Source organism: Lynx canadensis, chromosome B2, assembly GCF_007474595.2.
Source record: "Lynx canadensis isolate LIC74 chromosome B2, mLynCan4.pri.v2, whole genome shotgun sequence".
NCBI classification, from domain to species: domain Eukaryota; kingdom Metazoa; phylum Chordata; class Mammalia; order Carnivora; family Felidae; genus Lynx; species Lynx canadensis.
In genome coordinates, this window is record NC_044307.1 from 115,876,143 (window position 1) to 115,899,398 (window position 23,256).

Consider the following 23,256-nt stretch of genomic DNA (forward strand, 5'->3'; position numbering starts at 1 on the left):
ATGAAAAACATTAATCTACACATTCAAAAACTCAACACATTCCAAATAGGATAAACTTGAAGCTTCATGTCATTCTGATCAAGCTATTGAAAACCAAAGACAAATAGAGAATTTTGGAAACAGCAGAAGAGAAAAGACTCATCAAGTATATGGAATTTTTCAATAAGATTAAAAGTTAATTTCTACTCTGAAACCATGAAGGCCAGAAATCATTGGGATGACATAAAGTATTGAAAAAAAAAAGAATTGTGAACCATTTCTGTATACAGAAAACTTATCCTTTAAAAATGAAAGTTACTCAAAAAATTACAAATAGAAATACCATATGAGCCAACAATTCCACTAGTATTTACCCAAAGAAAATTAACAACACTAATTTGAAAAGATATGTGCAGCCTATGTTTATTGCAGTATCATTGACAATAGCCAAGATATGGAAGCAACCTAAGAGTTCATCAACAGATGAATGGACAAAGCAGATGTGTGTGTGTGTGTGTGTGTGTGTGTGTGTGTGTGTATGTGTATGAATATTATGCAGCCATAAAGAGAATGAAATTGTGCCATTTGCACAACATGTATGGGCCTAGAGGATATTATGCCAAATGAAATAAATCAGATTGAGAAAGACAGATACTATATGAGGTAACTCATACGTGTAATCTAAAAAACAAACAAACAAAAAGCAGAATCAGGCCCATAAATACAGAGAACAAACTGATGGTTGCCAGCGCGGACGCGTGTGAGGAGATGGGTAAAATGGGTGAAGCGGAGTGGGAGATACAGGTTTCCAGATATGGAATAAATACGTCACAGGAATAAAAGGCACAGCATAAGGAACATAATCAGTGATATTGTAATAGTGTTGTATGACAACAAATGGTACCTACACTTGTGGTGAGCATAGCATAATGTATGAAATTGTGGAGTCACACTACACTGTGCACCAGGAAGTGATGTCACATTGTGTGCTAACTACACTTAAATAAAGAAATAAATGAATAGGAAATTAGGACATCTCCAGATAACAAAAACTGAGAGAATTTATTACTATCAAAACTGCCACACAAGAAATCTTAAAGGGAATCCTTCAGGCTGGAGGATATAAGACAGTAACTTTATTCTGGGTCAAGAAATAAAAAGTACTAGTAAAAGTAGCTATCAATGTAAAAATAAAATAAAGTTTAAGTGTATTTATTTTCAAATATTTTTCCTATCTAATTTAAAAGGCAATTGCATAAAGAATAATCATAAATCTATGTTGGTGGGCACATAATGTATAAACACATAATTTTCATGATAATAGCAATTAGAAAGATAGGGTAGGGAATAGAACTACAAAGGAGTCCAATTTTACATATTATTGAAATTAAATTAGTTAATCCAAACTAGATTGTTATAAATTAAGACATTAATTGTAATCCCTAAGCAACCACTAAAAAAATAACTAAAAAAAAAAAAAAAAAAAAAACCAAAACAATAACAACAACAAAAATATATATATAGGAAAAAAACATTGGGCTTCTGGTTTCTGGCCTTGGATATAAAAAGTTTTCAAGCTGCCACTCTGCCCAGCAAAAAGTAAAAAGCCAAACAAACTGAAAAATCAGCAACTATTCTTGGATTCATTAGAGAAGTGAGGTCAGAGGATAAACCAATGCCCCCAGAATTGGAGACAGATAGGCAAGTACAGAGAACCACAACTTACCAGAGAAGAAACCTCGATATGAACCAATACCAGACTAGAAAAATATGAAGTATAATTGCTAGAAGCTCTGAATGGACAAGTCTGAGAGAAAAAGCTCCAGGGTCCCAATCATGGGGAAGCTCTCATAATTTTGTAAGTTCTACCTCTAGGAACTTGACCAGGCTTTCACAGTAAATATCAGAGAAAAATCTCCTAATGCTTCTGGCAGGGGGAGAGGAAAAAAAAATTCAAAATAGTCAGAACATTCTGTTCTTCTTAATAAGGCTTGCCCTTAAGAGACACGATTGGTGTTTTATTAGGACTAACTGACCTGGGGGGAAGGAAAATATACAACTAACACCCCCTCTAGCCTTCCACTTAGAGAAAATATGCAACTAAAACCCACTCCAGTCTTTCTATTTGAGGAAATGGAAATACCCAGATCTAGCCTGTTCTAGGCTTCCACATGTGAGAAGGGCAATACCCAACTCTACTGTAGCCACCCTTTCCCACATAAAGAGTGGGTAACAAGATTGAGAAGCACTTGTGCAGTTCATAGTTCAGAGGCACAGGTCTGTAAAAATACTGAGACCTAATCATAGGACCATAGAATGCTTCCCGTCCTACCACACCTTACTGTTACATTACTAAAGTCCTATTAACTATGGTTTCTTTCTATCCAGTACATCATGTCTGGCTATCAAGAAAAAATTATAAAGCATACTAAAAGGCAAAAAAGACAATTGAAGAGACACAGCAAGCTGCAGAGTCAGAAGCAGATATGGCAGGGATGTTGGGATAATCAGACCAGGAATTTAAAACAATTATGATTAATATGCTAGGGCCTAAATAGATAATGTAGAAAAGGTGGGCAATGTAAGTAGAAATAGAGAAGCCTAAGAAAGAACCAAAAATAAGTGCTAAAGTTCAAAATCACTATAACAGAAATAAAGAATGTCTTTGATGGGCTCATTAGTAGACTGGACATAGCTGAAGAAAGAATCTCTCAGCTTGAGAATATATTAATACAAACTTCCAAAACATAAAAGCAAAGCAAAAACAAAAACACATAACAGAATATCTAAGTACTGTGGAACAACAAAAGGTGTACCACCTATATAACGGGAATACCAGAAGGAAAAGAAAGAGAAATAAGCAGAGAAGAAATATTTGAAGCAATGCCTGAGAATTTCACCAAATTAATGTCACACAACAAACCACAGATCCAGGAAGCTTGGGAAAAACGAAACTGGATAAATGAAAACAAGGAAACAAACAACCCCAACTACATAGGAATATTATATTTAAACTGCAGAAAATCAAAGATAAAGAAAACATCATGAAAGAAACCACAGGAATAAAACTCCTTACATACAGATGAACAAAGAATTACATCCAAATACTCAGACATCATGCAAGCAAAAAGAATAGAGTGAAATATTTAAAGTGCTAAGAAAGAAAAAATCAACCTAGAATTCTGTACCCTGACAAATTATCCTTCAAATGTGAAGGAGAATTAAGGACTTTCTCAGACAAACGACAACTGGGAATTTGTTGCCAGTAGACCTGCTTTGCAAGAAATGTAAAAAGAAGTTCTTCAGAGAAAAGAAAAATTGTACAGGTCAGAAACTTGGATCTACATAAAGAAAAGAAGAATATCAGAGAAGGAATAAGTGAGGGTAAAATAAAAACTTTTATTTTCTCATTATTAATTGATCTAACAGATAAAAAGTTTATAATAATAATATCAGCAATGTATTTAATTATGTATGCTTAGGTATAAGTATATGCTTATGTATGCTTATGTATAAGTGAAATGAATCACAGCAATGATACAAGGGACAAGAGGAATGAATTAGGAATATTTTGTTATGATAAAGTATTTACACTACATGTGAAGGAATATGGTGTTATTTGAAAGTAGACTTGGATTAGTTGTAAATTTATATTGCAAATCATACAGCAAACACTAATAAAAGTTTTAAGTATAATAAGTATAATGGATATGCTAAGAAAGGAGAGAAAATGGAATCATACAAAATGCTCAATTAAACCACAAAAAGCAGAGAATGTATGGAAGACAAAAATAGGAAAAAAGAACAAAGGCAACAAAAAGAAAACAGTAACAAATACTGTAGACATTAATGCAACTATAGTTGACCCTTGAACAACATGGGTTTGAAATGTGCAGGTCCATTTATACACAGATTTTTTTTTTAAGTACAGTACTAAAATATACATTATTTTCCTTGTGATTTTCTTAATAGAAATTTATTTTGTCTAGCTTACTTTATTGTAAGAATACAATATATGTATATAATATATACAATATATGTATATAATACATATAACCTACAAAATATGTGTTAGTAAACTATGTTCTTGGTAAGGGTTCCAGCCAACTGTAGGCTATTAGTAGTTAAGTTCTGGGGGAGCCAAAAGTTATATGCAGATTTTCAGCTGTGTGGGGGAATTTTGCTCCTAACCTCTACATTGTTCAAGGGTCACCTGGATAGCAATAATCATTTTTAATGTCAATGGTCTAAATACATCAACTAAGAGACAGAGATTATCAGAGTCAATCAAATGACAAGACCCAACTATATATTTTCTATATGAAATCCATTTTGGGGGCACCTGGGTGGCTCAGTCGGTTGAGCGTCTGATTTCGGCCAGGTCATGATCTCATGGTTCATGAGTTCAAGCCCCGCATTGCACTCTGTGCTGACAACTCAGAGCCTGGAGCCTGCTTCAGATTCTGTGTCTCCCTCTCTCTGCTCCTCCCCAACTTGTGCTCTGTCTCTCTCTCTCTCTCAAAAAATGAATAAACATTAAAAAAAAATTTAAAAAAAAGAAATCCATTTTAAATATAAAGACACATATAGATTAAAGTAAAGAGACAAAGATATACCATGGTAACACTAATCCAAAGAAAGCTGGAGTACCTATATTAATTTCAGACAGAGCAGACTTCAGAGCAAGAAAAGTTATCAGGAATAAAGAGGGGCATTATATAACGATAAAAAGTCACTACTCCAAGAAGACATAACAATCCTTAATGTGTATATGCCTGTGCAAAAAAGTGTCAAAATATGTGAAGCAAAAACTAGGAGAACTACATGCAAAAATAGATTAATCTAATTCATAGTTGGCAACTTTAACACCCTTATATTAGAAATGGATAAATTCAACAGGTAGAAAAAAGTAAGGACATAGTTGAGCTCAACAGCACCATCAATCAGTGGATATAACTGACATCTATAGGCACTTATCCAACAGCAAATTACACATTCCTTTCCATCTCACATGAAACATTCACAAATATAGACCACATTCTGGGCAATAAAACATCTTGACAAATTTCTAAAAATAGAATCATACAATAGATGCTCTGAAACCAGAGTGGATTAAAATAGAATCAATAACAGAAAGATAACTACGCCCACCCCCATAATAAATAACACTTGGCAGGGGGCGCCTGGGTGGCTCAGTCGGTTAAGCGTCCAACTTCAGCTCAGGTCATGATCTCACGGTCCGTGAGTTCGAGCCCCACGTCGGGCTCTGTGCTGACAGCTCAGAGCCTGGAGCCCGTTTCAGATTCTTTGTCTCCCTCGCGCTCTGCCCCTCCCCTGTACATGCTCTGTCTCTCTCTGTCTCAAAAATAAATAAATGTTAAAAAAAATTTTTTTTAAATAACACTTGGGGTCAAAGAAAACAATTCTCAAGAGAAATTTTAAAATATTTTTAACTAAATAAAAATGAAAATAACAACTTACCAACTTTGACATGAAGTGAAAGTACTGCTTAGAGGAAGACTGAATTAAATGAATATACTAGAAAAGAGGAAAGATCTAAAAATCAGTCTCTAAGCTTCCACCTTAGAAAACTGGAAGAAAGAAAAACAAATTAAACCCAATTAAGCAGGAGAAAAGAAATAATAAAAGCTATAGGAAAAATCAATTAAGATGGAAAAGAAGAAATCAATAGGAAAAAAATCAACAAAAATACAAGCTTTTTCTTTGGAAATGTCAATAAAATAGATAAGTCTCTAGCCAGGTTAAAAAAAGAAAGAAAGAAAAGATACAAATTACTAAAGTCAGAAATGAAAGAGAAGACATCATGGACATTAAAAGGATAATAAAATAATATTATGATCAACAACTCCATGCCCCAAATTTGATAACCTACATGAAATGGACCAATTCCTTGAAAGACACAATCAACCAAAACTCACACAAGAAGAAACAGACAATTTAAATGGCCTATGTCTATTAGTGAAAGTGAATCAATAATTAATAACCTCCCCAAACAGAAAGCACCAGGACTAAACAGGTTCAATGGTGAATTCTACCAAACATTTAAAGAAAGAAGTCATAACAATTCTTCACAACATCTTTAGAAGACAGAAGTAAAGGGAATACTCCCTACTTCATTCTTTGAAACCAGCACTACTCTAGTATCAAAACCGGGAGAAGATATAAGAAAAAAACTACATATCAATATTTCTCATAAATATAGATGCAAAATCCTCAACAAAATATTAGAAAATCAAACCCAACAATTTATAAAAAGAATTATACACCACAATCAAGTGGGATTTATCCTTTTATGCAAAGATGGTTCAACAGCTGAGAGACAATTAATGTAATCCATTACATTATTAGGCTAAGAAAAATATCATATGATCATATCAATAGATGCCAAAAGAAAGTGACAAAAGCCAACATCCATTCAATGTAAAAAGAAACAACAACAACAACAAAAACTCTAAGTAAATTAGAAATGGAGCAAAACTCCCTCAACTCAATAAAGAAAATCTAAAGAAAGCCCAAACCTACTGATAACATACTTAAGAAACTAGCTTTCCCACTAAGATCAGGAACAAGGCTAGGATGTCCCCTCTCTCCACTCCTTTTCAACATTGTACCAGAAGTCCTAGCTAATGCAATAAGACAAGGGAAGGAAATAAAAGGTGTATTGATTGGGAAGAACAAAAAAAACTATGTTCACAGATAATATGATTGTCTATATATAAAATCTGAAAGAAAAGACCAAATTAATAACTGAGTGTAGCAAGATTGTAGGATAACAAGTTAATATGCAAAAACCAATCTTTCTTATATACTAGTAATGAACAAGTGGATTTTAAAATAAAAACAGTTAGGGGCGCCTGGGTGGCTCGGTCGGTTAAGCGTCCGACTTCGGCTCAGGTCATGATCTCACGGTTCGTGGGTTCGAGCCCCGCGTCGGGCTCTGTGCTGACAGCTCAGAGCCTGGAGCCTGTTTCGGATTCTGTGTCTCCCTCTTTCTCTGCCCCTCCCCTGCTCATGCTCTGTCTCTCTCTGTCTCAAAAATAAATAAACATTAAAAAAAAATTAAAAAAAAAAAAACAAAAAACAGAGGCCCCAGGGTGGCTCAGTTGGTTAAACATCTGTCTATTGACTCCAGTTCAGGTCATGATCTCACAGTTTGTGAGTTTGAGCCCTGTGTCTGCGCTGTCAACACAGAGCCTGCTTGATATTCTCTGTCTCCCTATTTCTCCCTGCCCCTCCCCTGCTCATTCTCTCTCTCTCTCTCTCTCCCTCTCTCTCGCTCTCTCTCAAAAATAAATAAACATTAAACAATAAATATAAAATTAAATAAGTAAAATAAAATAAATACACTCAAACAATGCTTGACAAAGGAGTAAAAGCAGTACAGTGCAGTAAAGAAATGTTTTTCATTAAATGGTGCTGGAACAACTGGACATTCAAATGAAAAAAAAAATCTGGACACAGATCTTACACCGCTCACACACAAAAAAATTCAACATGGATCATAAACCTAAACGTAAAATGCAAATCTATAAAACTTTGAGGAAATCAGGGCAGCTGGGTGGATCAATTGGTTAAGTATTTGACTCTTGATATCAGCTCAGGTCATGATCTCATGGTTCATGGGTATGAGCCCAGCATCAGGCCTGTACTGACAGTGTGGAACCTGCTTGGGATTCTCTCCCTCTCGCTGTCTCTCTGCCCTTCCCCTGCTCTCTCTCTCTCTCTCTGTCTCTCTCTCTCTCAAAATAAATGAACTTTGAAAAATTTTTTAAAAAAACAAAACTTTGAGAAAATCTAGGTGACCTTGAATTTGATGATGACTTTTTAGTTATGACACCAAAGACAATGTAGCAAAGAAATAACTAGCAAGCCAGGCTCCTGTTTTTTTTAAAAACAGTTCTTCTCTGTAATTGATGCTGCCAAAAGAATGAGAAGACAAGCCACAAAATGGAAGAAAATATCTGAAAAAGGACTTGTATCCAAAAACTCTTAAAACTCAACAATAAGGAAACAAAAATCTGATTTAAAAAGTGGGCAAAACTCTGAACAGACATTTCACACAAGAATATATACAGATGGCAAATAAGCATGTGAAAAGATGCTCCACATCATATGTCATTAAGGAATTGAGAATTAAAACAATGATGAGATATCAAAGGTATACACACACACACACACACACACACACACACACACACCAGAATAGCCAAAATTCAAAACATTGACCACACAAAATACTGATGAAGATGTGCAACACCAGAAACTCCCGTTCACTGCTGGTGGAAATGCAAGATGGTATAGCCATTTCAGAAGACAGTTGGCAGGTTTTTTTTTAAACTAAATATATTCTTACCATATGGTCCAGCAATTATGTTTCTAGGTACTTAACCAAACAAGCTGAAAACTTATCCATGCAATCACCTCTGCATGAATGTTATAGCAGCCTTATTTATAATTGTCAAAACTAAAAACAACCAAGTTGTTCTTCAGTAGGTAAATAGCTAAATAAATTGTGGCACATCTAGACAATGAAATATTCAGCATTAAAAAGAAATGAGCTATAAACCACAAAAATATTTTATGGTATTTTGATACTGGGGAAGCCATGCCTATTTGGAGGCAGCTATCATATGAAAAATCTCTGTACCTTCTGCTCAGTTTTGCTATGAACCTAAAACTCCTGTATAAAATCTAGTCTTAATTTAAAAAAAAAGGGTGGGGGAGATAAAATGGTGCACTAGAGGGGTGCCTGTTTGGCTTAGTTGCTAGAGTGTGTGACTCTTGATCTCAGGCTTGTGGGTTCAAGCCCCACATTAAGTGTAGAGGTGACTTAAAAAACTAAAATCTTTAAAAAAAGGTACATTAGAAAACATCTATTTAACAAAAAACACAAAAAGCCTCAGACATATGGAAAACAAACAGCAAAATGGTAGATGTAAGTCCTACTTTATCAGTAATTACATTAAGTATAAATGGATTTAACATTCCAATTAAAAGGCAGAGATTGGCAGAACAGATTAAAAACATCATCTAACTGTTTGCTGCCCATAAGAAACATACTTTAAATTCAGAGACACAAATGGTCTGAAAGTTAAAGAATATAATATAGGTCATGTAAATAGTAACCAAAAGAGAACTGTAGTAACCACATTAAAATCAGATAAAAACAAACTTTGGAACAAAAATTTTACTAGAGACAAAGAAGAATACTATATAATAATAAAAGTGTCACTTCATCAAGAAGAATAACAATTATAAGCACATGTACACCTAACATCATAGCCCCAGAATACATGAAGCAAAAGTTGACAGTAATAGTTGAAAACTTCAAGAGTAGTTGGAACTTTCAATAATAGAAACATCTAGGCAGAAGATTCTTAAGGAAATAGAAGACTTGAACAGCACTACAAACCAACAGTCATCTGTAGAGCACTCCACTGACAGCAAAATACTCCTTCTTCTCAAGTGCACATGCAACCTTCTCCAGGGTAGGCCATGTGTTAAGCCATAAAACAAGCCTCAAAAAATTTAAGAGGATTGAAACCACAGAAAGTATGTCTTCTGACCACAATAGAATGCAATTAGAAATCAATAACAAAAGGAAATTTAGGAAATTGCCAAATAAGAAAGGATGTTTAAAATATATATTAAAATACTTTCTGAGTTTAATTTCTGAGAGTTTAAATTGAGTTTTTTTTTTTTTATTAAAATTTTTTTTTTCAACTTTTTTTATTTATTGTTGGGACAGAGAGAGACAGAGCATGAACGGGGGAGGGGCAGAGAGAGAGGGAGACACAGAATCGGAAACAGGCTCCAGGCTCCGAGCCATCAGCCCAGAGCCTGACGCGGGGCTCGAACTCACGGACCGCGAGATCGTGACCTGGCTGAAGTCGGACGCTTAACCGACTGCGCCACCCAGGCGCCCCTTAAATTGAGTTTTAAATAGAGTACAAACAAAGAGATGTTTCTATTGAAATTAATTTAAAAAATATTAATGGCCTTAATTTCTCTTTCTCCCTAGAGCTGATGTACCAAAAATACTCCTATATCTGTGATCCCTTTCATCATCAGCTAGGAGTCCTCTTTAAAAGAAAGTATATCATCACCAATCACTTTACCTTTCCATTTTAGCCCTTATTGTTACATTAAAGCTAGTTTTTTAAATAAATATTTTTTAGAAACTTAAAAAAAAAATTTTAACATTTATTTTTGAGAGAGACAGACAGACAGAGAGTGAGTGGGGGAGGGGCAAAAGAGAGGGAGACACAGAATTTGAAGCAGGTTGCAGGCTCCGAGCTGTTAGTACATGGGCACAACGTGGGGCTTGAACCCATGAACCATGAGATCATGACCTGAGCTGAAGTCTGATGCTTAACTGACTGAGCTACCCCTGCGCCCCTGTAGGTAAATATTTTTAATTGTTGCTCAGTTGATGCAAGCCTATCATATAAACTGAAAACTCAAAAAGATATTCTAAATAGCAACTCCCCAAATTAAACTCTTAATCAAAAGGTAAGTGATTTTGTGGGAAATCAGCTCTGTAGATATTGGATTTGCCAATCTCTATAATCATGTAAGCTAATTACCTATCATAAATATTACATTTAAATATAATAAATAATAATATATAAAATATATATATTCCCAAAAATTAGGTGTTTTCACTACTCTAATAAGAAACAATCTTTCTACTAGAAAGTCACTATAACTTACTAAATATTTATTATATACATCTTCTCCTAAACACTGTGGGGATTATACCAATAAAGAGATTCAGATTCTGTTGTCAGCAATGTTGTAATCTACGAAGCAGTTGGTTCTCATAAGACAAGCACACAAATAATTTCAATTACATTCAAAATGTGATAAATGCAATGATTAAGGCATGAAAGAGTAAAGTGATTCAAAAAGGAAATTATTACATCCAATTAGAATACTTAGGAAAAACTTCTTATAAAGCAATGGTTGGCAACCTTAACTGCTCATTATTAGGTAGCTTTAGGAAACTGATAGCTTTAGGAAACTCTGGTAACCAGACTTCACTACAGACTATCAGAATATCTCAGGGAAGTGGCCTGAGCATCAGAATATTTTAAATCTCCCTAGGTGACTGCAATGTGCAGCCAAGTTAGAGGACCATTGTTATAAAGGATGGGGGTAGGAAGGAGTAAATAGAACTGAACGATGGGTAAGATTTCAGTTGAAAGGAAGAAGATACTGGAGAACGCGGAAGAATCTTCTCCCCATATGGCTGATTATTTTCAGTTTTCAAATCAGAGCCCAAGTATAATATTCTTTCAAATGCTCTGAAAAACTTCACTCCACTGATGATAGTAATAATAATGGTAATAAAAGCTGACACATTTTTATAGCCCTTGCTATATGACAAATATCATTCTAAGCACTTTAAATATATTTCAAAATTTAATCTTCCCTCAAACACTAGGAGATAGAATTATTATTCCCATTTTTCATGAGAGGAGGGTAAATAACTTGGCAAGGTTATACAGCTAACAAGTGGCAGAACTACAATTCAGATATAATGACTTCAAAATCCATGTTGAAACATGGCCAACAGGAGCTAGATGTTCCTTATCAAGACTCTCATGGAATCCAGGCATATTTCAATCACACCATGAATCACATCATATTGCAAATGTTTACTAGATTTATCTCCTCAGCTCATCATTTATTCATTCATTCATGCATTCAATAAACAACTGCTGGAAATGTGCTTGGTACTAGATATACAAAGTCATATATGTGATATTTTATCTGTCCTGAAGTTTTAGTCTAGAGGAGCATTCAGCAAACTACAGTTCACAGGCCAAACTCTGCTGGACATCTGTTTTTATAAATATATTTTTTATTGGACCACAGCATGTCCATTGGTTTATGTATCACCTATAGCTTCTTTCATGTTACAGGATCAGAGTGCAATAGTTGTGAGGGAGACCATCTGGTGGCAAAGTCTAAAATATTTACCATCTGTTTTCTTATAAAAAAAAAAAAAACTTTTGCCAACCCCTGGTCTAGAGAATAAGGCAAATAAGAAAATCATCAACAGGGGCACCTGGGTGGCTTAGCTGGTTGAGCATCCGACTCTTGATTTCAGCTCAGATCATGATACCAGGGATGTAGGACTGAGCCCCAAGTCGAGCTCCATGCTAAGCATGGAGCCTGCTTAAGATTCTCTCTTTCTCTCCCCCTCGCCCCTTCCTCTCTCTTTCTCTAAAATAATGAAAAAAAAATTTAAGAAAATCATCAATGACTATCCAATAAGGTACATGTTATTGGTGACCAAGATATTATGGGAATATAAAATATATCTAGAGTAAGTTACATATATAATAGAATATTATTCATTATTATGAATATTGGAATAATGGAATAATATTATGGATGAATATTTTCAGCCCTAATAAAGGATGAAATCTTACCATTTGCAACAACATGGATGGATCTAGAGAGTATAATGCTAAGTGAAATGAGTCAAAGAAAGACAAATACCATGACTTCACTCATACATGGAATTTCAAAATCAAAACAAATGAAACAAAGAAAAAAGACACAAATTAAAAAAAAAAAAGACTCTTACTACAGAGAATAACCTATGGTTACCATAGGGGAGGTGGGTGGGAGACTGAATTAAACAGAGGGATTAAGAGCACACTTATCAAGATGAGCCCTGAGTAATGTATGGAACTGCTGAGTCACTATATTGTACATCTGAAACTCATATAACACTGTATGGAAAAAAAAATAATTCTAATTTTTTCACCCACTTCCCTAGAGTGAAAAAAAAAACAAAAGCTACCACTTTGTATTGTTTTCAATTGTATAGATGTATTCATCTCTTAACAATAGTTTTACAAATATGAAATCATTGCAATTTACTGTACCTGGAAAATTCATAGGCAGCTCAAATGGTTGCGGACGTTCACAACCCTCAATGTGCTCACAAATTTCAGCTATGATCTTCTTAGTTTTGAGACCAATAATTTTAATTACTTCTCCTGTTGATAAACAGCATTCATTTCCAAACATTTCATAAATGGAACCTAAAAAAAAGGAAGAGTTGAAACAGCTTTAAAAAAAAAAAGAAATAAGGAAGAACAAAGCAAGAGTCTAAAGCCTCATCTAAAGTGTTTTTATTCAGTTCCTCTCCTAGCTACCTACTTACTAAATAGGAATTTAATCAAGCTTGGCAAAATGTACAGCATGTACCAAGAAAAACATTAGATTTTCACTTCATGCACTGGGCAAAGTATAAACAACCTTATTTTTGTTATTATTGTAAATTAGATTTATGGTTTCCTCAGCACCTTTAGCTCATCATTCCAAGGTCAAACTACAAACATGTCTTCCCTCGCTGGGATTTATGATCTATTTTTGCTGGGTCACAGAATTAAGCTCCTGTGAGTCAACAATGATCTAAGTATGTATTACAAACAAGGTTGTATTACAGTCCAAGATCCAAAGATAGAAGGTCTGCACAACAGGGCCTTATATTAAGAGCATCCTATCTACTTATTAAACCTGTTTCTCTTCATCCTTGTGAATATAAGATTTTTTGTCCATCTAATCTCTTGATTTTTGACAAGCTGGAAACATCTCTTGATATCTTAATGGCAATAGGGGGCAGACCAGCCCAGATAAACTGAAAAGCTTCACTGTAGTTCAGAATTTCAGTCTCTTTCCTAATAAACCTTTTATCATAGATACTAAAGTTAAGCTTTCCATCCATTTATTTTCCTTTTATCTCCTGATGGAAGGAGAGCGAGCAGTGAAATAACCAGAACATGAACGACAGGAAAGAGAAGAGGCAAAAATGTCTGGATAATCTACCCCAAGTAAAAAGGGAAACAACTCGAAAACTACATCTCTGAGGTATTATTACTTTACACCTGAACAGTAAATGAAAGGCTGATGTAAAAAAAAATTACAGAACTGTGGGGATTTAAACATATCAATTTTTCCCTACCTCCAATATGATTTATATCCTCTTTACCATACTAAAATGTGAACAATATGAGTACAAGACTTCAGGTTGGTTGGTTTGCTTTCTGAATTCTTCTTTATTGAATCCCCTCCTCATAGAATCTTACTGATATATAGCAGGCACCGAAAACATTTTTGTAGTATCATTGGTTATCCTAAAAGTTATTAAGAGTGGCTTCCAATCTAGCATTAAACAACTCTGCCACTGTAAGAGAATGTCAACAGGGAGCAGGGGGGCACACGCGAATTAGAATAATTTAAGGAGATTTTAACAAAGGGGCAATTTACACAGAGGCACAGACAGTTCTGGGCAACGCAAGAAAATAAATATCCTGACCTCACTCTTCTCCCTCCGTCTGATCCTCTGCCAGGGTACCCTTCTTTGGCCAAAGTCAGCCAGAAGCCAGAGGACAAGGAAGCTGCTGATGCCGCCACAGAAGTCAGCCTCCAAGGTAGAAAGTGGAAATGCAAGTCCAGCACACCATCCTTACTGTTCAGTATTTAATGAGGACCATTTTTGCAAATATGCTAGTATATCTGCTCAAGTCCTGAGTATGTACTTTCATAACTCCCCTTTTTTCTCATACTATTCCCTTACTATGTATGTGTTCACAACGTTCATTAACTCCCAAACATAGTTTGTTAGCTGCCTCAAATCTTTTGTGGAACAATTGGAATATTTAAAAAAAATAATACCAAATATATAGTGACATTTTCCTCCAATGAACTCAGAACAGCTATTTTTTTATGATCCTCATTTGGCACTTAATCATATACTAACATGTTATATCTTCAGTATTATCTCATTCTGTACTTACCTTTTTATGACTTTAGTTTGTATTACTCTCCATTCAAACCTCATGAAAGAAAATGTTGCATTATATTATTGCATAACTACAACACATCCACCACTCTTCCTCATTCATTCAGTAAACTTTAATGAAAACCTACTATGTGTCAGGCATTGTGATTAGTGGTAGGTATCAGAGATAAAATGCATAACCTCTTCCTCCCAAAAAGCACTGCCTTGAAGCAAATAGACAAGTAAGCACACACTACAACATATTATCAGAAAGTTTTAACATAGAAAATAGAGCACATTGTGGGAGAATATTGGAAGCATTTAATTAAGCAATTACAAGGTAAAGCGATTAGGGAAGGATTCCTGGAGGAGACAACAGCTAAGCTGAGCTTTAAAGGAAACAACAGAAGATGTTGGAGAGACAGTATTTGAAAAGGCACTGAGATGTGAAAGAGTTTGATACATTCTGGAAATTGTAAGTAGTTTGTTAATGTCTCAAATCTAAAGTAAGGAAGGGTAAGAAAGAAGACTAGAAAAGAAAAGGAAGTCCAGATCATGCAGCATCTTTATGACATTACCAATAAACAAAGAAGTCAAAGTCTAATGCAACCTCAAAGTCAGAGAATCTTAATTTTCAGTTATCTGGGTCCAGGATCTGATATCAATTTGATGAGAGGTCATATGTATCTAGGGGCTTGCTATCCAAAGTGTGGTCTACTGTATCACCTGGGAGCTTGTTAGATTCTTGGCCTGACCCCAGAACTGCTGAATCAGAATCTGCATCTTTAACAAGATCTCCAGATGACACATAAATACATTAATGTTTGGGAAGCTGTGATCTAGGCCACAAATGTATAACTAAAAAAAGTTCTGTTCTGAGACTGTTTCAAATTAACCAGAAAGGGAAGGACATGCCATACAAAAGCATTCAGTGACACTGAGCTGGAGGACATTGTAAATGGGGACAGGGAAAAAGAAAGATTTTTAGTCAGGAAGTGACATGGTAAGATTTTTCTTTGTCACATGAAATAGAACATGAGCTGAAGTCCGTTAGGCTTAATATCGATGCGATGAGTGTCTAATTGTAGATGTAATGTATATCAGACTGCCTTCTCAAAGGTTCCACTGGAATTCAAAATTAAAAGATGAATTTATGCGAGATTATATATCAGTTCACAGGACTAGAAGCCAGAGAATTCTACGAGGAGAAAATTCTAAGAGTATTAGTCACCACACAAAAAGGTTTTGACTCTTCAGGTCTCTTTCCAAGAATCTCTCCTTTTGAAAAAAAAAAAAAAGTCACTTCTTTCAGTCATACAAGGAAAAGAGCCTCATGCAAATACTAATCTTTTATATTTACCTTTAAATATTTGTGACTTTCAATTTTCTCTAACCAAGAATGCCATTAATTCATTTTTAATAAAGAAAGTGGTTGCTGACACAAAACACTAAAAAGTTATGTCCGTGAAAGGTAGCAAGAACGTATGGCAAATCACAAATCCCTGAAACTTGAAGGGTTCCCGTACTCTATTACCATCAACATAATGTCTCCTAAAATATATTTTTCCTCAGTGAAAATGTAAAATGGTTAATTTTTAAAATAGCCAACTTTCATAATCTCAGAATGAGCACATATAACATATGTAATTGCCTTTTAAAAATTTGCTGAGATATGCCTGAACTATGTGTTTATGTATAATACAGATGTAGATATTAAAATAGTTTTCATTTCATTTTAACCATGACATATATTTTGAATATGCAAATCTCGAATCTATTAAATCTTTATAGACTGATTCTTTCCAAGTCAGAGCATATGTATTCAGGATAATGCCAAACATCAGAGGAAGCTGGAACAAAGCAGCCTGTTTTCAGTGATCAAACATTGCCCCTGAAGGCTGTAATGAAAGAGCCATGTGCCTTTGAAATCACCTTCTCTGTAATGCTACTTTGCTCAATAAAAACGACACATTAATATCCTTTTATGAGCTCATCCCTTATTTGACAATCCATATAAGCAATGCTATGATCACATTGGAACAGCCAAAACAATTGGTTCAATAGATTTTCTTCCATTTCGTATACAAAGTTAAAAGCATGTGGCAATCAGAGAGAAGGAAACTTACATTGTTTAGAGGCTATTTTCCCTTTACTCAAGAGGTACCCATTCTCTCCATTCCCTAATTCCTTCCCCTGCCCTACCAGGTCACTCACTCACCCCTTTATCTCATCAGCCTTTCAAAATTCAACAAAACCTAAAGATTCAGCTCATATTCATCATCTTCTTCAAAGTCTTTCTTGATTCTTACACCTAGGTGAGAATTATTCTCTCCTCTGTGCTCTAAAGCAGTTTGCATGTATCTCCATTATAGCCCTTATGTGATTATTATCACAGCCCTTATGCGATTATTATCACAGCCTGCTATTGGGATATTATCTTCTACCCACTGTTATTATGTATGTTTTAGAATTTATCATGAGTTCCTAGAGAAGTGATAACTCTTAACTATATTTATACCTACCCTCACATTAAACACAACTAGTAACACAGTTTTTGACACTTAGTAGATCCTTGGTGAATATTAAATTATATATAACTTAGCTTTACTGTAAAATGACAATAAATTATTGTGAATATAGTAGAAAGAATGATTAACCAGCATATCATTTGACATATTTAATATCAAATGTACAAGCATATGTGAGATTAACCAGACAAGGCATAGATTGGTAATTCTACAATATGAATCTCTTACTCGTTAAGTTTCCTATTTTACCATTAAGTTTACCATCTTTATATTGCTGAACCTGAGGGTGGTGCTCATGAAACAATCTGAGACAAGTGTAGAGTTAAAAAATTACATCTGCAAAGTTTGATTGGTATTGTATGACAGTGTATATAGAGCCTTGTCAGATTGGGATTGCCAGTGAAGATGTGTTTTTACTTGTCATAAACAGGTGTGAATATTTTTTCTTTGCTTAAGAATAGTGCAAATTACCAAGAAGAAGCTTTCCCACAAAGGAAACATGTAAGTATGAAAAAATTTTATTAGCAATGCCGTACTTGGTGGTTAAGGCATTCATTGTAGTGATAAATTCAATTTTCTAAATGAAACTCTAGATAGTGTACCATAGGCTTAAAGCTTGAAGTGGCCTATGGCTGTAACAGACATTTACATGGCCAGTCTTCCGTAAAAAGACCATCTCCATCCCCTGTAAAGCAGAGACAAAGTTATTCCCACTATATGAAGAATATGCCTAAAAATAGATAGATGAACATCATATTGGAACGCAGGTGGAAATAAGTAGGCATGAAACAACAAGCTTGCAGCTTTACTAGGGTTGGATACTACCAGTTGACACTGGATATACCACAGAAATGTATATAAATTTGAACACTGATCGGAAATGATCTCGAAAGGTCATACAGACTCTCTTACCCTACTGCCAAAATATCAACATAAAGAGGGTAAAACTTTGGCATCAGGTAGTAAGAAAAATGATGGCCACACTAAGAAAAATTAAGGTATAATGTCTCATCTCTATAAATATGGGGTTCTTCTTGTGAGATGGGCATGTAAGTGTTATCCAGGAAGTTCAAGGTTAATGACAGGAATATGCTAGAAACTGTAGTGAATATTGGTGAGTCTCTAGAAGTATAAACAGGGAGCCAAACTACAGAAGGAGCCCAAGTGTCCATTGATTGATGAATGGATAAAGAAGATGTGGTATACATTAAAATGGAATATTACCCAGCCATCAAAAAGAATGAAATCTTGCCATTTGCAACAGTGTGTATGGAGCTAAAGTGTATTATGGTAAGTGAAATAAGTCAGCTGGAGAATGACAAATACCGTATGATTTCACTCATATGTGTAATTTGGGAAACAAAACAGATGAACATATGGGAACAAAAAAAAAGAGAGAGAAAAAACAAGAGGCTTTTAATGATATAGAATAAACTCAAGGTTGATGGAGGGAGGTGGGTGGGGTATGGGCTAAATGGGTGATGGGTATTATGGAGGGCAGTTGTTATGATAAGTGTTATAAGTAAGTGATGAATTACTAAATGCTACTCCCGAAACCAATATTGCACTATATGTTAACTAACTAGAACTTAAAAATTTGGCTGAAAGAAAAAGAGAAAGAAAAAGTATTAACACAGAAAAGCAATGAAGGCCACAATAGGTTGGAAAGGTTGAAGTCTGAGAACCAATATAGCAGATTAAAATAGTAGTGAGGCCAGAAACCAGAAAATACCCACTTTTTAACCACTCTATGTGATGTGTGTAACATTTAAATAACTAAGTTTTAGTGGCTAAAGAACAAAAATTCATAGTTTTCTATGTTAGCTAAAAACTTGATGTTTCATGGCAGAACCAATTAAATAGGTTCAATAAATCTATAATGAGTTTGCAAATTGGTATTAAGTAATCATTGTGGTTCTTTGTGTTAACAATTATCAGAGCAAAAGGATTTGGGATGTGTATGTATGAAATGAATATCCATCTCTCCTACACATCTATGAAACATTTTCCTATGATGATGAAACAAGTCAGTGGTTCTATATCTTCTTACACTACTACTGATCAAATATTCCCCACATTTTACCCAAGTTTTAACCCTCAAAATAATATCATAAATAGTATTATAATTTTTTATATGAACAATGTTGCACTGGAAATTGGTTTATTATTGTAGGAAGACCTTGGTTTCAAGTACATTTTACATACTTTAATATAATTGCTTATGTTTTATACCCTAAATATTAAATAAAGGTACTATAGACTTCTAAGCCATTTAAAATAATAAACCTGTTCTCTTCATCTCATTTAATGAATATAAATATGCTGATTGAATAGATTATACATGGGCTCCAATGTACTGTAATGTGTTCATTCAATGCATAAAAATTAAGCTCTACTGTATTATAAATTTTCCTTAAGTTCATTAGCATTGAACACTTCATTAAGTATTCTGCCTATGAAATATGGTTGAGAAATTGAGAATAAAGTTTTAGAAACTTTTGTAAGAATTTTGAAGCTATTTTGTGCTCACCGAATTAAATAATAAAAGATATGCCTGTATTTTGTATGTCTTTGTTTTTTAATTTTATTTTTATAATAATTCATTTATATTGCATTTTATTGTAATAAGTACCAGCCCATAATGGACTGGGAAAACAAGAAAAATTGGTCCTTCACCACAGCCAGTTGATTCTAAACCATTAAGTACACATGTATGACCAAAGTCAATGAAGGGAACCAGGATACAGTCTCAGGAAGTTAGAAAGTTAGAGTGAAATCTGAACACACTGGGAAAAGGAAAGTTTTAAACGAATACACTAAGTCTTAGCTGGTATTATTAACTCATCTATCTCAATGTCACCAGCAGCCTGAGTGCCCTGGCTAAAAAACACAGGAATTTTAATCAACTTGACAGTAATAGTTCTAATTGAAAATTATTACATTGGCATTCTAATTTGTACATTATACTCCTCTGATTGTACAAGGCAATGCTTGAACCTAATTGACCCTGGATTCTTTGAGTTTTTGGACCTACACAGCTAAGATCCAAAGCCATGAGCAGGTGAAGTCCCCTAGGAGATGAATTCCATGAGTTCTAACTAGAGTGCCAAGTATTCTGCATGAGAGAGATGACAAATATCTAGACTATATTCTACCATTTTCCTCTCCCAGCACTAATCCCAATGGCACATGTCCAGCTGAATCCCAACCAGGCCTAATAATCAACTTTAACATGAAGTTCCAGGTGACCATCCATCAACTGAAGGTGGCATGCCAGGTATGAAATATTTCCAGCCCAGTCCTGCACTATGACTTATCCTGTTTTAAGCCCCCTTGGCTGATATTTATTTATTTATTTATTTATTTATTTATTTATTTATTTATATTTTTAAACATTTTTAATCCTCATATTGAGCTAATTTACTCCCAAAGGCTTAGTTATAAGAAATCTGGCAGAAGAATATGGACCCCCAGAATCTACCATTTTTTTCCAGGCCATCTCTCTGAATTGAGGCATAAAACACTTAACTTGATAACAATCACAACTTCATATAGCTGGATGGCAGCCATAGGATGAGTTTCAATTTCATTTACATCTCTAAGCACAGTGCTGTTAATTCTAATGATCTCTTGAATCATTAGGTTTCAGTGTCAAACAGGAGCTTAAATACCATCTAATCCTACCTACATTATTACAATGACTGAGTCTCTATACAGCATATCTACCAAGCAGTTGTCCAAACTATATTTGAACACTTTCAGTGATTGATTCCAATTATTTCAAAGTAAATTACTCCACTTTTGAGCAATTCTCACTGTTAAGAACCTCCACATTTTATTAAGTGCAATATGTGTTCCTATAGGATATACACATTAGAACTATTTTTAGCCATTGGAATCATACAGAAAACAACCATTTAATTCTTCTTGATGGCAGCCTTAAAATGTTTGAAGATAGCTGTCACAGTTACCCTTTCTAACAAATCAATCCGTCAAACAACTGAAATATGTTCAGGGCCACTCCTTACAGCATAGGTTGCCCCATTATAAAACTATTTATAGTGCAACTTACATGAATGTGAATGGCATTCTCTGAGATGTATAACATGGTATCATGCTTCTCAAAAAGTGTGCCCTTGAGTGTTTCAGGGAGGGTTAATAGTGCCTACTGAGGAGGGCTTTCTTCTTTTTCTTCTTCTTCTTCTTCTTCTTCTTCTTCTTCTACTACTACTACTACTACTTCTACTTCTTCTTCAAGTTTATTTATTGAGAGAGAGAGAGGGTGTGAGCGAGCATGAGTGGGGGAGGGGCAGAGAGAAAGAGAATCCCAAGCAGGCTCTGAACTCAGTGCAGAGTCCAGCACCGGGCTAGAACTCATGAACTGAGAGATCATGACCTGAGCCGAAATCTAGGTGGACATTTAACCAACTAAGCCACCTGGGCGCCCCTCAAATGTTTCTTGCCATGAAACTAAAAATCTTTGAATGAAGAATAAGGCAGCCATTTCACACTAGCAATATTTGGCTCTGCCATCCAGTGAGTCAAAGTAATTTTTATAGAAGATAAAGTAAAAATGTCCTAAGGCTAAGTAGTAAGTTTAAGGAAATAATATGTCATCAGTAACTGGATTCTTCTTCTGCATTTCTCCCACCATTAAAGCCAAGACATGAAGTTTATTTTCCCAGTCAAGGAGAGAGCTTTAGTCATTATTTAGTTCTGAGATTCAAAGAATTTGTCAATACTTGGGGAGATAATAATCCTGAAAAAATAGACTTTATTAGAAGGGGAAACTGTTTTTTTCACAACTGCCAAAATCTTTTTATGTGAATGTAAGAATCTAATAATGGAATATTATCATATAGTAGATTGTAGATGGGCGGGGGGCACTCAGTGCATGACATAAAGGAATTGCCTGTCCACTTGCAAAAGAATTAGTATTTTTTGTATTTGCAAAGACGAAAAAAACCAATATGGTATTTTTTACTCCCAAAATTTGTTCTTTGTGCCATGCCAGGAAAAAATTAGTTTTGTAAATCAAAGCTTTTGATTTATAAGAGCTGTTTCTTACTGAGAGAAGTAAAAGCCAGGTCCTAAAGAGGAAGGTCATAGAAATTATACTCCAAAGTTAGTTTGTAAAGAGAATAGAGGAATCCCAGACTATCTTTTGGGAGGCCAGCTGGGAAGGAGAGAGGTGAGCTCAATGGAGAGTCATCTCGAAGAAGATTAGTAGGGGAGAGGCACAGAGGCTGCCATAAGTAGCCCTCCCATTGTCCTCTATGATCAACTCCAGGAATCTGTGACTATGGTCTGGGACAAATGACCATTCTAATAAACACTAAATTAACATGAAAAAACAAGCTTAGTTTCTCAGCTCCTTACTTCTGTCTTTTAAAGGCTTCCTTCAATAGCTGCCTGAATGTCCACCCTCAGGTTTGATGATTTACCAGAAGGACTCACAGAATTCAGAAGAGCTGTTATGCTTACACTCATAGCTTATTATGAAGAAATGATACAGACCAGCAGGAGACAAGGTTCCAGTTGTCCTTTCCCACTGAAGTCACATGAACAGAATGTAATTCTACCAGCAATGGTGGATGACAACATATATAAAGTATTGTCAACCAGGGAAGTTCACTTGAGCCTTGGTGTCCAGGGATTACATTAGAGGTGAGTTACATAGGTGTGGAGTGCCCATATGACTGACCTTAATTACTCAATGTTTAGCAACCCCCTCAGAGGTCAAACTAATACAGCATGGCCCAGAACCCCAGACATAGAAGAACTGACATTTACCATAAGTCACATCATGAACATAAGCTATCTAGGGTGGCCCAAGTTCCAAAGTATACACTCGTATCAGGCAAGATATTCAAAAGGAGTCAGTCAAAGGCCAATCCTTTCTTTAGATTGTGCAGAGTTTGAACA

At 35.0% G+C, this 23,256-nt stretch overlaps 1 protein-coding gene across 1 annotated transcript in view; it reads right to left on the bottom strand.

Moving 5' to 3' along the window:
• THEMIS (thymocyte selection associated) overlaps positions 1 to 23,256 on the bottom strand; it is a 180,126-nt gene that overhangs the window by 124,579 nt on the left and 32,291 nt on the right. The window contains exon 2 of the mRNA XM_030316302.1: positions 12,903 to 13,061. Within this exon, the coding sequence (XP_030172162.1) occupies positions 12,903 to 13,061 (159 nt within the window). The remainder of the gene's footprint in view (positions 1 to 12,902; positions 13,062 to 23,256) is intronic.